The sequence below is a fragment of the Parasteatoda tepidariorum genome, chromosome 6 (assembly GCF_982258835.1).
Source record: "Parasteatoda tepidariorum strain Cologne lab strain chromosome 6, Ptep-v5.0, whole genome shotgun sequence".
NCBI lineage: Eukaryota > Metazoa > Arthropoda > Arachnida > Araneae > Theridiidae > Parasteatoda > Parasteatoda tepidariorum.
In genome coordinates this window covers 29090674-29104333 of record NC_141760.1, presented here as the reverse complement: position 1 = coordinate 29104333, position 13660 = coordinate 29090674, and the positions used below count along the sequence as shown (strand labels likewise).

General features: G+C 27.9%; 1 protein-coding gene across 1 annotated transcript; it reads left to right on the top strand.

The window, feature by feature from the left end:
• The first annotated feature begins 839 nt into the window (after nucleotides 1-839).
• Nucleotides 840-2517, top strand: LOC107440617 (putative E3 ubiquitin-protein ligase makorin-1). Its single transcript, XM_071178874.2, has one exon. The coding sequence runs from the start codon at nucleotides 844-846 to the stop codon at nucleotides 2167-2169; it is 1326 nt and encodes a 441-aa protein (XP_071034975.2). The 5' UTR covers nucleotides 840-843; the 3' UTR covers nucleotides 2170-2517.
• The last annotated feature ends 11143 nt before the right edge of the window (nucleotides 2518-13660 follow it).

Below are 13660 nucleotides of genomic sequence, written 5' to 3'. Positions count from 1 at the left end.
TTCATTATTTAAGGCTTATAAATTATACCTGTAATCATAATTTATAATTGTTAAAAATGTCAATAAAATTCCGTAATGCTTTTATGTTTTAATTTGTAGTTTCCTCTGTATTACTCGGAAAGCTTTATCTTTAATTAAAATATCACTTATAAATAACATTTTGTATTTGTTAAAAATGGAAATTACATAAAAAAAAAAAAATTTCTTTTTAATTTTTATAGTTTTGCAATTTTTTATGAAAATATTTTAGCATTAATTTTAAAAAAGTATATAAATAATTAATTAATTCTTTTTTTTTATTATTTCTCTATATTTCTCCAAATTTCATCGTAAATAATTTGTTTTAGATTTCAGAGTAAGGAAAAGGAATCTAATTTTTTCTAAACACTTTTTAAATAGAAACTAATATGATTCAAAAATAAACCTTACATATTTTTTTAAAAAAAAATAATTAAATGAATGCAATTTCCTCCCTAAAAATTAATAACAATTTTTATTGGTTTTTGTGAATCATTTAAATTTAAAAAAAATAAATAAAATAAAATACCTACATCTTTTTTATTTTTATAATGTAGTTTCTTTTTTGTAGAATAACAATACTGTATTTAAAATATATATGTATCCAAAATTTTTATTTTATTTCAATACAGTAGATTCATTCCAGGTAAATAACATTTTTATATCGATTATGCCAGTTAAAAATAGACATTCAAAATTTTTTTCTTCTTAGTATTATTTTTTACATAGAAGATAAAAATGACATTTTAGTTTCTCTTTATCGTCACAAGATAGCGCTGCTAGTCCGTAAACTTCAACAACTGAGGCTTACAGTGCGCCTGCGTGATGAATCATTTGTTTCTCGGGAGAAGAAAAGTTCTTTTTAATTTTCGTCTGCTTCTGTGGTTGTTGTTTGTGATATTTCCCCTCTCGCTCTGTGAGATAACAAACAGCTGTGATCGTAAAATATTATACAGAATGGCTGAAGGCGAAACGGAGAATATTGGAGAAGAAGTATGTTCATTTGATTTCTATTCTTCTTGCCAAAATGGTGGTAGAAATAAACATGTTAACAATTCCACGTGTAGTAGTGAACGGGGAGATGTTTGTTCTTTCTTTTTGAAGGGCAACTGTAAATTTGGCGATGAATGCTGGTTCCTACATCCAGCCGCAAACGAGGATATGAACTTAATTTATAAATCGTTGAGTGATATACATATTACTGAACTAAACCACCAACAAATAGAGAATTGTAATCCGCTAACGACCAATCGTGACGGTCCAATTAGAAATGAATTAGAAAGTTTTTATTCCATACGAAATACTGAGCCGATTTCCTGTGTTCCAGGTACGCCTAATTGGGTGAATGCGCCTGAATTCGTGCCCAAGAAAAATATATCTTATTCTGATGCTTTAAAATCAAATAATGGCGTATTTGAATTAGAACCACAAAAATATGATATGGAATATTGTGAACATTACTACGAAGGTGTTTGTCCAAATTATGACTGCCCCTGCATTCACGGAAATTTATGCGAAATTTGTGGGACATGGTGTTTGGACCCGTCGAATGAGAGGCAGCGGAATCGTCATATTCAAGAATGTGAAAAAGAATTCGAACAAAACATGGAATTTTCTTTTGCTTTGCAACGTAGCGTGGACAAAACATGTGGTATATGCATGGAAGTTATAATGGAAAAAAAGCCGATTTCTGAACAATATTTCGGGATCCTTGAAAACTGCAATCACGTTTATTGTTTATCCTGCATCAGAAAGTGGCGAAGTGTCGAGACCTACGAAATCGCCGAGGAAGTGGAACGGGAAGTAGACCCTGTTGTTACTCGTTCTTGTCCAGAATGTAGAGTGTCATCTCATTTTATCACACCTAGTCAATATTATGTCGATTCAGAATCCGATAAGAAAAAACTAATTTCAGAGTATAAACTGGCCTTAAGTAAAAGACCTTGTAGGTATTTCAAACAAGGTGAAGGGAAGTGTCCATTTGGTGGTGCGTGTTTCTATCTCCATGCAAAACCTGATGGTACAAAAGTAGTTTTACCATTACCTACTTCTAAAAGACGCCGACAAAACCAAGATGGTGAATTGGATTATGATTACGAGGATGGTTTTCAATTGTGGGATTTTTTAGAAGTGCGTGAAAGCATTGGTTAAACTTATTAACTTGTAGGCCTTAGGTAAAAAAAAAAGTGCAAGTAACTATTTCTATTTATCCTTGTAAAAGTAATTTATCATATTCTGCTAAAAGTTTTTGTTCGGACATACTGATTCCTGCCTGTTGTTGTAAGTGAGATTGCCTTATTTCAATTAGTTTTTACTAGAAAATAGTTTGCCAAACTTAAGTCTTGATTTTACTGAGCAATTATTAAACAAATTTTTACAAAAATCTGTGTTTATTATGAAATTTACATTATAACTGATAAAATTATTTTAAATTTTATACTGTAACTTTTTTTTTAAAAAGAAAATTGGCCTATGTAATAAAATAACTTAGCAACCATATTCAGTCTATTACCTTGTTTCATTTTTATATCCAGTAACTGCAAGGTCTGCATTTCGCCTTATTTGATTTTTTCGGTAACGTAGCATTCATTTATTCTTTTTGAATTTATTTTCATGGTATACTTTGATAAATAAAATAACTGCATAATTTTGTAGGCAATTCTATCACTATTTTGAGCAATAAAAGTTATTAGTTATATAAAATTTATAATCAGTAAACATAATCAAAATTATGATGTTTATCAATGTAAAAGAATTAAAATATTTTTGAAAAACTAAGCTGAAATTCGAAATTTTGGAGAAGTCTCGTAATAATTGAAGGTTATGCAATTTGCTTTATTTCTAACTATGGAGGCATTCAAATTGACTCATACGATTTCTTTAAGATTATCTGGAAACTGTCTAGGTATTTTTAAGAAATTTTGTGAAAATTTAGACATAATTTGTGAAAATTAAAAATTATCAACACAAAAATATAGTAAATTAAGAAAATATATTAAAAAATTGCCACAACAAATAATAATTTAGGACTGGTAAATTTCTATACATTGTTCCCATATGTTAAAAAACAATTTTGCTATTGTAAAATTTTGGTCTTAAAATTGTATCCAAATTTAAAAATCATTTTCCAAAGTTAAATTTGAACTTGAATTTTGTAAAAACATGCAGCATTTAACAGTACTAGCACTAAAAGTTATCTTCATTATGAGAACATTTTAGACTGGGTCATGCAGAAAAAAATTTCACAGAGAAAAAAATATTTCATAAAAAAATAAAGGTCTATTAGAATAAATGTAGAATAATGTTTAAAATAATAGTTCTAATTTCGACTTTCTGTAAACTTTACATAGGGACTGCCTCCTCATTTTATTTTAAAAAGCTCTGCGAAAAAAAAGCTCGCTCTAATATGGCATGAGCGACCGGTTTACGTTTATCACACTGCACCAAACACGTGTTACGTAATCGAAGAAGAGCTCTTTTTCCTCGGAAAAGCTTTTTTTTCATAGCAACGAGGTTTGCATGGTACTAGTACTTTTTCCTCCACTTCAATTAAGGAATGGAGTGGCTGACGCTTTTTTTCTCTCACGGCGTTTCGGGATCCCGGCTTGCTTTCAGTTAGGCATGTGGAAAAAAAGCGCTCTTACTAACCACGTGGAAAGCACATTCTTCTACATCATAATAGCAATCCACAGGAGTTATTCACTGGGTTTATCGTTTTTACGGGAATACAACAACAAAATTTTAATAGGTGGGGGGAGGAGAATCCTAGAGCTAGCTTTTTAAAAGTATTGTGTGAAACTCCCGTTTTTCCTAAGTTGAATTTGTGAAGGTACAGCTAAACAGTGTTAAATTTGACCTGGTCGTACCCCTGTATAGATAATCATATTCTTGGGATTGTTTTTTGTTTTTTTTTTTTTAATTCATAAAGTTATACTTTTTTTTAAAAAAATTGAATAAATTCTTGAAGTTTATGAAAGACAATAAAAAAATGATAAAGATATCGAATAAAAATATTCTTGTGTTCATTTGTTAGGAATTATTTATAATCTAATCTCATTTATACAAAATGGAAATCGGATCAATAGTTCCTGAGATCACAGTTGTTTTATATGGATTTTTAGAAAAACTGCTTGTTTGCTATCAGTAAAAACAGCTCTGTATTGGTTTCTGTCCCTCTTCGATTCTATCAAATTTCGGAGAAATAATAATAAAAATTAACACGTTATTTTATTTACCCATAGAAAGTGCATCCCCGGTGATCTCATGGGTCATAAATTTTTTGTTAAAAAAATTAGATAAGAAAAGCCAAGAGAATAGTGGTCATAATTAGCACGTTCACAATGAAGCTATCTGCTTTGTCTTTACATTTTTCAAAATGAAAAGTAGTTGATTAAAAACCTCGTTAACTAAAAACTATTACAGTTTTAGGGGTTTCTATTGTCAAAAATACGTGGTTTTTATCCCACCGCCCTTGAAGGAGTTAAAAGATAATTGAGGTCGGAAAGAACAATTGCCCGGTATATCCTACACTGGTGTTTAAGATAAAGTGTTACTGCCGGGTACACATTTGCCCGGTGTATCAACACTTAGCGACAAGCTTCAGCACATTTCGGAGCTGGTGACATTTCGTCGCCAACGCCGAACATTTTTATGTTGGCGACTTTTTGTTTCTTTATGTTGACTTTTTATTACTTTTTTATGGTTAACGTATACTATAATTTTGCCGAATATTGTATTTAGTATCTGTAATGATTATCTCCTTTTTTGGTTTCTGTATTACTTTTTTTATCATACATACTTACGGATGCCTTTTTAAATGGATTTTGAGTTTGGATCAATGAAATCAGATCCAGCTCTTGTGGCTTTGATTTTTACATACAATACCCTAATTACAAAAAGCAACTCTTGAATTAAAAAAAAATTATTTTTCATGAATTATTTTACAGCAATACTTTATATATTGTTTAAAATTTAGACACATTTTTATATAAGAGTACAATTTTTTACTTGTGAAAATAAAAAAAATAAAATAAGAAAACTAATTGAATACAAATAACAAGAAAGCGTGGCTGAATTATCTTTAGCACGTTTAATAAAATTCTTTGTTGGACGTTTTTCGAATAATAAATTTTTTTTTTTATTTTTTTTTTATTTCTACTTATTCCCATCATATCCTTGAGACCAAAATGTTTTATACTTTATTTTCAATGTCACTGCCGTAGTGGTTAATATGTTATCTGTTAGTGTTTATTTCTCCCGATAAGGAATTTATTACACAACATTGCATTCATTCACTGAAATTTGACGAGTCATTGCTTAAAAGCTAAAGTCTATTTTTTTTTATAAACTATTTCTTACATTAATTATCACTATACATTTAATGGATTCGATCTAATGACGTGTGTTTAAAATATTATTTGAAGTTTTAGTATCATATTAATAATACCGATTCAAAAAACACGATGAATTAAAAAAAATAAAGCGAATATGTATATGTATATTATTGGACAGTGTTTTCTAGCAAAATAGAAAAAAAAACTTTTTCCTAAAACACGTTTAATAATTGTCACTAAAAAATGAACGAATAATTATGAAAATTTAATAATGTGTAAATTAGAAAAAAAAAACATGATAAAAATTTTTCTTTTTTGTTTAAATGAAATCACAAATTTTTATTCATTAAATGAATATTTTTAAGCTAATCTTGATTATCGATTTATATCCAGAAGAGCTGATGAAAAAAATCCAATTTGAAAGAGTAATAAAAAAAATTTTAAAGACTTGAATAAAATAGTTAACTAGTTTTTTCCCCCCATTTTTGCTAATTCAACATTTTAAATTAATACTGTTGAAAAAAACTGCAAAAAATTGTTATAGTTTTAAATAGATCTGATCATTACTACAAAAATGCTTATTCATGAAAAGATATTTTATAAAAAATGAAAAAACATGTAAATGCACTTTTAATCAAAAATAAGTTTTATCGTGAGGTAATAAAAAACTAAAAAAATATTTTACTTTACCGCGCAAGTTTTTTGTAGACAGGTAATTAATAATTTTTTAATTAAATTAAAAATGTAAGTAAAAATGAAATTAAATACTCTATTGTGAAATAAAAGAAAATTTAATTATTGTGCCTCGATTACTTTCCCTTGCACTACATGAAACATAGAAGACAAATTTTTTTTAAGTTTTATAACAAATTATGAGTTTGCACTTAATTATTTTACTATCTGATAGTCATGAAACTTTAAGAAAATCTCTTGTGCTAGCTTCGAAAGCTGTAATAATATTTTATAGTAAATATAAGTTTTTATTTAATTCAATATTGTAATTTAACTTAATAAAATTTTTTTACCTGATGTATATAGCTGCTAATCGATTTACATTGTTATAAATTAATTGTGACTGAAATTTGTATGTATAACGTATAGGTAGATGGATCAATGGTAAATCTGCCCGGCAATAGATAAATCATAATAAACAACAAAAATTCAAATGTGAGATTTTTACACATTCTGCATAAATATGTGTAAAAATCTCAAATTTGAATTTTTGAATAAAAATTTTCTATTTCAAAAATACATTTTGTTTTATCTGTTTCCTGCATTAAACTGTAATAACGATAAGATGTAATCGGCTATTTTGATGAAGCTAAAATAAATGTAAAATCTGCTAACTTTAAATGTTCTTATTTTAGACAACATATCGCTCATGGGCTGCAATAGTGGCACAACTCGAAAAACACGCATTTTTGACTAAGAACAGGTGTAAATATGAAAATACACATTCTTCCAGCTGCAATACTAGCACAACTCATAACTCAACTTGAAGATAATCTTCGTTTAAGCAAACGAAAGCATTCCTTGTTCTTTTTCCTTCGCAATCAAATCTTTAAATCCACTTATCGCAAAACATGATTTTTTGAGTTGTGCCTCTAATTGCAGCTCATGTGATATCGCGCATCTTGCCACAATATGTCGCAGTTAAACGAATCCCCTCCCTCCCCTTTTAGCATCATTTCAGCAGCTGGTTCCAACTATTAAGCTTTTATTTGCCATTTTAACAATTATTTATTTTCAGTAAACATAGATGGCATCACTACTGTGTATCGTGTTCTGAAGAAACTAAGAAATTTAGTAGTCATTTTAAAAAAAAAAAAGAAGATTGTTCATTGTTCAGGTTTTTTAGTACCTGAGACTTCTGAAAACTGAAAATTCAAGGGAAAAGAACAGTGCAGAATATCTTATATTATTTTTAGTGGAGAAGTTAGTCGGAAAGTTGTGAAATCTGGAGTTTTTTATTTTTAAGGAAAGAAAAAATATATTGCCCTTATATAATAAATTCAATTCTTCCCCTCAAATCACTCGCGGTTCCTTGAAAATAGGTAAAGCTTACACAGGGGCATTGCGAACTTATATTTTTAGAAGGGGAGAAATTTTCATTTTGTCGAATGGGATTCCAGATTCGATCGAACCATAAATAAGCGACAATTATTCTTTATATAATAAAGAAACATCAAGAATGGCTGTAAAGTATGAGCTAAGTACAGCTTTGACACTTCATTTCCTATTTAATAAATTTGATACAAAGCGTTCTTGGATTATCATTATACCTAATTATTTTAAACATAAACAATCTGATAATCATTGATGTGGTTTTAGGTGTTTGATGAAATTTCAGAAATTTCTGCTTACAGTTATTGTTGCAATTTTTATTTCACTGTCTCTAAGAAAATTAAAAAAAAAAAAAAAAACTTCTTAAGAAAAGTGAAAGTATCTAACAAAATAAGTATGATCTGTCTCTATGATACATCTGATAATATCTATCAACAATCAGGCATATTTTTAAGAGCTTAATTTAAAATAAATTCAAGTTTACTAATAGCTGAAGAAATAGATTTGCTGTAACCAAGGTAAAATAATTTTTATGCATAAAAATCGACAGATTTAACAGTTTAATTTGTTTATTATCGAAAAACGAACAATCTAATATTTAATTCTACAAACGTGGCCGAATGTAGATTATAATTTAATATATATATATATATATATATATATATATATATATATACACAGTGGTGGCCAAAAGTGTGGACACTATTTGAAAGTTACATGTTTTTCAACTTTGAGTGCTTGTAGAATATATTAATTTTTACTTAAATACAAACGTTTATATATCAAATTGAAGGTAATTTAATGTAGAATTTAATAATAAATACAGTATTACAATATCTGCATTACAAAAACAGTTATGCAACTAATAGTAAGATCTATCTTAGATTTGCATTTTTTTAAAGTGATACTTACACAATCAATACTTAGAAGGATAACCCTTATTTTTTAAGACAGCTTCACAGCGTCTTTTCATCGAGTGAACGAGTATTTGGAGTTTATCTTTCGTAACCACATGGTGCCAAGAATCAATTATAGCTTCAATAACTTGTCTTTTATTGGATGGACGTTTTTTTCGTACAAGAATTTTCAAACGTCGCCACAAATTTTAAATTGGATTGAGATCAGGGCTGTTTCCTGGCCATGGTAATATATCCATGCCTTTATTTTGAAACCATGCTTTGCATACTTTTGCTGTGTGGCATGGAGCTGAATCCTGCTGAAAAATAAATGGTGCGTTGTTTGGGAAGACATCCCTGATGGAAGGTATTATTTTGGTTTCAGGACAGTTTCGATGTATTTACTGGCATTCAGTATGCCATCAATCACTTGAATTCGGGCTACACCATCTGCAGACATACATGCCCAAATCATGACATTTGTTGAGTCTTTTGTAATCGCTTCAATGCAATCAGGATGAAGTGCTTCACCTACTCTACGTCTCACGTATTTTCTACCATTACTACCAAAGAGCGATATTTTACTCTCATCGCTCCAGATTACTTGCTTCCATTAATTTTCTGACCATTTAATGTGTTCTTTTGCCCACTTAACTCGTTTCTCACGTTGCTTTTGATTTAAATATAGTTTTTTCCTTGGAATTCTAGCTTGTAGTCCAAATCCTGATAACCTTCTTCTTATTGTTCTTGAACTTACTGCAATACCCGCTGCATTCATTTCACATCTAATGGCATCTGATGAAATTTTTCTATCTTGTAGACATAGCCGTATAATTTTTCTATCGGCAGTAGCACTTGTGCATTTTTTTCGGCCTGATTTGGCTTTATTTTCCACTGATTTCGTTTTTTCATAACGTAAACAGAACTTTTGTACACCAGAACTTCCCCAACAACGCACCATTTATTTTTCAGCAGGATATAGCTCCATGCCACACAGCAAAAGTATGCAAAGCATGGTTTCAAAATAAAGGCATAGCCATATATATTACCATGGCCAGGAAACAGCCCTGATTTCAATCCAATTGAAAATTTGTGGCGACGTTTGAAAATTCTTGTACGAAAAAAACGTCCATCCAATAAAAGACAACTTATTGAAGCTATAATTGGTTCTTGGCACCATGTGGTTACGAAAGATAAACTCCAAACACTCGTTCACTCGATGAAAAGACGCTGTGAAGCTGTCTTAAAAAATAAGGGTTATCCTACTAAGTATTGATTGTGTAAGTATCACTTTAAAAAAATGCAAATCTAAGATAGATCTTACTATTAGTTGCATAACTTTTTTTGTAATACAGATATTGTAATACTGTACTTATTATTAAATTCTACATTAAAATACCTTCAATTTGATATAAAAACGTTTGTATTTAAGTAAAAATTAATATATTCTACAAGCACACAAATTTGAAAAACATGAAACTTTCAAAAAGTGTCCACACTTTTGGCCACCACTGTATATATATATTTATCGTGTAAGCTGATGAAAAGATTATATATTTTCATTATTTTGCTTTCCGGCTTTTTAATTTTTTAAAAAAATATTTATTTTAATATAGTTTTTCTTCTTCGCTTTTCATTAATCTTGTTTTCTCTTAACCATGTTTTTATATTATTTATATTAACCTCTATATTTTAAACCTATTTTATGAGTTCTATATACTTGCAGCTTTTGCGCAGCAATGAAACTTATTAATTTTCTTCGTTTTTCTTCCTTTCATCTTCGGATTTCTAATATTATGGCAATTTACGAATGTCTCTAAGGAAAGGGGTGGGCTGTTATAGTAATATACAATGCGCAAATTTAAAAAAAAAAAAGAAAAAAAGGCGGACCACCCAGAGAAATTTTTTTATCTAATGATCGATTCTTCACGTTCTAGGACTCAATATTAAATGTTCTTCAAATTTCTTAATTAATTATTCACCCTCTCGAACCTTTAAAATTGAGTCTAACTACATGAATAACCCATCATTACATAAAAAGTTATTCAGGGTGATCCGCTTTTCATTTTGTTCCCTGTACATCTTGATATGCATGATGCTAATCTTAACTTTCCAAAACTACCTGAAAACTATTGCTGTTAGTTTTCATTTTATCACAAAGTATTTTTGATATATATTATTGAAAATACATTACCATTAATATTGGTTTAAAAGGTAGACTTTAAAGGTGTAAATTAATTACTATTTACATGTAAATAATTTAAGTAATCAAACACATAAACTCTGAACATTCACAGCTCTCTTTCAACTGAGTGGGATCGTTGATAACCAAAACGCGGAGATTACCGCAATCTGTAAAGTATGGTCTTTATAGTTTTGTCAGGGGAGCAGTCAAAAGTTCTTTGTTCCTTATTGCTATTATTTATTTATTTTTTGTACTTCGTTATAACTCTAGACTTTTTTTTAGAAGATCACAAACTTTTTTCACGTATCTAATTTGTTCATCAGAAGATATTTCCATACGAAAAAGATAAATAATTATTTTTCGCACTTTTTTCTAATAATTATCAATTTTAAAACAAAATATAGAAGATTTTTCTCATCACTTTAGCTAACGTAATATAAAGTGACAAAATGTGAACAAAAGTGGATAAAATGTTTTTGAAAAATAAAGATTTAAAAACTTTTTACTCAGAAACTATACCATCAAATTTTGCCACTTAAAATTACGTTGATAAAAATGCTGTATTTTTCTGTCTATTGTTAAACTTTAATTCAGAAACAGTTATTAATTATTTTTTAATATTTACAATAAAAAATAACTAATGCTGTTAAAATTATTTTTTCTTGGAATCTTTAGTGAATTTAATAACTGTGTACTAATATTGTTCAATTCTTTTCGATAAGAGATGTTAATTTCACTATTGAGGTTTTAATTAATGTTAATTTTACCATTGAGGTATTTATTAGAAAATTATATTCTGGAAAATACATTTTGTATTTTCCAGATTCCTACTATCCTTATTGTGGTAGAAAAAAGTTTTAATCAGTTGAAAAACATTTAAGGTTATTGGAGCAAAATATATTTTTGATCCTGATTTCGCAACTTACTTGGCACCATTTAAACCTTTAAAGAATCGTGTACAATACGTAAAAATTCGCCCATTATACCAAATTATAAAATTTTTTGTACAGGGGGTGCAATTTGGCCGAAAAACAACTCTCTGAAACGCATCTTTTAGGGTTTTTCTTTTGAACTTGAACTAATTTGACTGACAACTTAACTAACTTATGTACACGAGTTATTTTATGGTGTTTTCTTTATTGTCCATTATTTCTTTGAAGATGCAGTTAGTTATATTAAAATTGAAAAATATTTCTTAAAATATTTTTCAAAATGTTAATTGAAAATTTACTAGAATTTAATACTTATAAGAAAATAATAAATAAATAATTAAGTTATTAGTTAAAGATACTCTGCACTGTTTTGATTATGAGAAAGAATTAGCATATTTTTATCAAATACATCGGAAAATAATTATTAAAAACCAATGCATTTCTTAATAAAAGCTTTTGTTAAGAAAACTATTATACATATTTCTAAGTTTCTTCTTTCATTACATGATAAAGTAATATATACTTTTTCAATCAATTATTTAAAAAAAGATTAATTTAGCTTTTAAACTGCAAAAAGTTAAGTGAAAAATACAAACGTAAGACCTTTTTCGGTTATACCAATATATATATATATATATATATTTTTTTTTTGTAAATTTTTGTATTAATAAATGATATTTCAAACATTGTCTTAAATGCGAATATCTTTTGTAAAATATAATATTTTACAAACAAAAAATAAGGAATTAATTAATGACCCATATTTGAAGATCAAGATTTACGCTATGATCGCTAAAGCTTTTCCATTTTACAATTATTCTAATTTAATATCCTAATTCTAATTCAAAGTAAACTGCTAATAAGAAATTAAATTTTTTCAAGAGCCTGAAATTATCACATTACTATTGTGAGAAAAATGAAAAAAATGCATTTCATGAGGTAATAAAGTATGGAACTACTGCCGTGAAAAATAGGAAATCTATTTCCAGAGAGAAGCATTTCGTTATTAATGTTTGCATTCTAAGCTTAATCTAACGGAATTTAAAAAGAACTATAAAAAAATATCGTTAATAGCTAAATTGTCCCACTTTTTAATTTTCAGAACAGAAGCAGTACCATACTGAAACATCTCATAAATTTTAACGTAAACATCATCACTTGACTTTACGAAACAAAATAAATGAAAGGTAATAAAAAGTGAAGAAATTAAAACAGAATAAAAAAATGGTAACATGACGCTTTATTTAAAAAAAAATCATGAAATATGGTTACACTTAAAATTATTTTTAAAAAAAGTATATTTATAGAAAAGTATAAATTCAAATCTACGGATTAGAGCAAAATGTGAACAGCTAAAAATATATTTAAAAAATAAGCATTTATCCATAGATTATCCATTTTTATAGGGATTTTATTTAATAAAGTATATTCATTGAAAAACATAAATTCAAAGCATGTGTTGTGGAATTGAGGATGAAGGTTAAAAAACAACTCACGGTAACAGTTATCAAATGTAATAAACAGGAATTATATCAGATCACAAATAGATAATTTAAGCTGAACACAATAAAAAAATTCTTGCACAGTTAAAGCTAAACAAATATTGCACTTTTTGCTTATGCGTTGTATGTACATTTAACATATATATTCATTTGTATGTCACATTGAAGATTCAAAAATATTCATCATAAACCATATTTAATAATTCAGAAAAAAAATTCAGTTTTACTTTCTTAAACAATTAATAATTGTAATAAAATTCTCAGAGATTTAATCATTAGTTACACTTATATTACACTAAAAGTTTTTTTTAGAAGCATATTGATAGAAAAATAAAAATGTTTTTGAATCTAAGATTTAGCCTGAAATCAGTCAACATTAAAATATATTCTCAAAATTAAATATTATCATTTATTAAATAAGACTAGCTCTAAGTTTTACACTCAAAATAACTTAAAAAAAGTATGTATAAAAAACATAAGTTCGAAACATGTGTCGACGAATAAGATTAAAATAAAGGAAGCAATTTTAAAATAATCAAAAAAAAAAAAAAAATCGCAGTTACCATTGTCAAATGCACTAAACAGGAATAAAATCAGCACTTAAAAAGAGAATTTCAGCTGAACATAATAAAAAATTCTTGCATGGTTAAATCTAAACAAATTGTGCACTTTCTACAAACGCCTTGCCACTACTTTCATATACAATGGCACAATGTAGATTCGAAATTGT

Coding starts and splice junctions, on each gene's coding strand:
- LOC107440617 (XM_071178874.2), top strand. CDS start 844: ATGAATCATTTGTTTCTCGGGAGAAGAAAAGTTCTTTTTAATTTTCGT.